At 46.8% G+C, this 2,637-nt stretch overlaps 1 protein-coding gene across 1 annotated transcript in view; it reads right to left on the bottom strand.

The window, feature by feature from the left end:
• Positions 1 to 2,431: 2,431 nt before the first annotated feature.
• The window catches only part of LOC101648187 (sialic acid-binding Ig-like lectin 5), a 4,409-nt gene continuing 4,203 nt past the window's right edge, over positions 2,432 to 2,637 (bottom strand). Inside the window, exon 9 of the mRNA XM_013006708.1 lies at positions 2,432 to 2,482. Within this exon, the coding sequence (XP_012862162.1) occupies positions 2,432 to 2,482 (51 nt within the window). The remainder of the gene's footprint in view (positions 2,483 to 2,637) is intronic.

Raw genomic sequence — 2,637 nt, 5'->3', positions numbered from 1 at the left:
CACTCTTGTGAAGGCTCAAACCCAGAAGCAGATTCAAAAGCATCAATGCCGGCGGCATGGGGCGGGTGGAGTGGTAAGGAGAAGCTCTGGGTTGGCTCAAAGTGGGGCAATAGAAAAGAACCGGTTAAAACTCTATCTGTAATTGCGTATTGCACACACTGAGGTGTTACACAGACTTCCGTTATAAGATGAGGTCTCTGTGTGCATACTTCTCCATTAATGGGATTATGCAGACTATTAGGGCATTTGTGGAGATCTGAAACCTTCTGAGGGTGACAAGGGGAACATAGCTCTTCAGGGTTTGCATGAGAGCAGATATAATGGGGCTTCAGGAAGCACGTGGGAAAACGGAACTAAAAGATCACTGGTGTTTTCCACAAGCTTTTGGAAGATCCTCATTTCTTGTTCAGTACCCAAAGCCTACAAGAATGAGCTAATTCTTGGGTGTTGGGCTGTTGGGGTGGGGGTGGAATCACAAAGAAAGAATGGCTCAGCTGGTTTATGAATAAAAACTCCCAAAAAGTCAATCCTGTTTCATAACAACTCCACAGGACAGGGTAGAATCACCCCAGAGGGTTTTCAAGATTGTAATGTTTACTGAAGCAGACTGCCAAGATCTTGCTCCTCTGGGGTAGGGTGGGGTTAAACCCGCTCATCTATCAGCTAACAGACAAGTGCTTAATTCCTTAACTTATTACTGAGGGATTCTGGAAAGCTGGTAGTCCGGGGTAGGAAAGCCTCCATTTGGATAACTTAGAGGTAAAGTCTAGGTATATTATCTTGCTTTAAACATCATTTCCACAGATTCTCCCCTGAACAGCTATGCTACCTTAAAATGAGCACATGGTTGATTCTATCTCCCTGTAGAAGTAGACAGGATCCTTTGTTCTCTCTTCCCTCCATGACACCCAAGCCCCCTGTACCTCCCCCCAATGCAGGTATTAGGTTTCCTCACCTGTGAGCTCAGGGACCTTTAATGTAGATACCACCCACCTGGTGATGTATGTAACTACTGAATATGCATGTCTTATGGCTACCTATAAATATCCCAAGATAATAAAGGCTCGCTCTCACTTCTCCCAGTTCTCCAACTTGCTCAGTTTCTCGTAGTCCATCAAGAGAAGCTGAAGTGAGCGTGCTACCATAAAATGTGTCTGACTCCTTTATTGTACTCTCTCTCCTGTCTTCCTTATCCTCTATGACTTTACTATCATCTACGTGTATCATTGCTGTACATTTGTGCCTTCTGGTCCTTCGGTTGTTGGAGCCTGGTTCCCCGGACACTTAACCACGGACCCTCAGGGCTCTCTGGGTTTATGAGGAAGACCCAGCAACTGTCCAGCCACTGTAACAAGGAGATTCTGATGACACCCAAGACCAATTGGTGACCCTCCCCCCATTGGAAAATAGCTGTAAAAATACTTCATCCACAAACAACCAGAACATGCACTTTAGAAAATAAAGCATTTACAATAGTAAAAAGGAGTCAAGAGGTTGGTCATTAAGCCCACCCTGAGCACCTGGGAAGACAGGCCTGGTGATCCCCTGCAAGGTCACGTGCTCACTAAAGATCCCATGGGGCAGCTCTGTTCTACACTGTGGGAGTCACCAGGAATCAGAATTGGTCTCCACAGCAACTCACAGCCACAGACTCAACGACGCTTGAATAAGAAAGTCCCTGATTGAAGAGAGCACACACCATGGAGTCACCATGAACAATAAAAAGGCTGACCCATAGGCCACCAAGAAGACAGAAGTCAACAACAAAGTGGCTGCTCAAACTGGCCAGAACCCAAGGCTATCGGACTAAACACTTGAGATTGGACCCCTTGGCGATTGAGCACCCACGAACGACCACAGGAATGGCTACAGCCACAAACATTGTCTAAGAATCCAGCTAAGAGCCCAGAAGGGCAGAGCCTCTTGACTACTGCCATAGAAAAAAACTCTCCCTCCCTTGTGCTTGCTGGTAAGTCTTGCCTGTTTTTCTTGACTTGCTATTGAGATGTGTGAACGAAGGTTTGGATAAATTGGTTAAAAGACTGTCTGGCTCACGGAGTGTGTTATGCTCTTGAAAGAACCTGTGTGGAGCTTAGAGACTGAAAGGTCGCTGCTTTGGTGCCATCAGCCGACTGATTCCTCACCTCTGTCTCTGGAACTGTCATGACGTGCTCAAGACACGAATCACACGGTCTGGCCACCACTGAAATGCCCATGGATAGAAGCTTAGAGCAACCCACCCGAGTGTGATTTCTACCATGGAAGACCATAGAGTGGGGAAAACGCGCGCGCTGCCATTTTGGTCAACCGCATGGATGAATCTTTGCAGGATGAAGTTGGTTACAAAAAGTACATCCAAAAAAGAGGGCATGAAATCACTCAATCGCAAAAGGACACATATGATAGGAGACCACTATTGAGAAGTGATCTGTCATGTATCCAGGAGAAAGATGTTGGCGCCAAAAGAAACAGACTTGGGAGACTGCCAAGGGCGGGAGGGCAAGGGAAGGAAGAGACATGAACAGATCCAACTGGAGTTGGGTCTTGGCTCTGGTGTGGTGGACGATCATAACGCACACGGGGAAGAAATGTAATCAAGGAGCCGGTAAGTGTTTGGGGGGGAGGTGGATTAGCAGT

The sequence above is a fragment of the Echinops telfairi genome, unplaced genomic scaffold (assembly GCF_000313985.2).
Source record: "Echinops telfairi isolate 266 unplaced genomic scaffold, ASM31398v2 ScPeMD7_655;HRSCAF=1070, whole genome shotgun sequence".
NCBI lineage: Eukaryota > Metazoa > Chordata > Mammalia > Afrosoricida > Tenrecidae > Echinops > Echinops telfairi.
The sequence above is the reverse complement of the archived record's forward strand: the minus strand, read 5'-3'. Positions and strand labels throughout refer to the sequence as shown.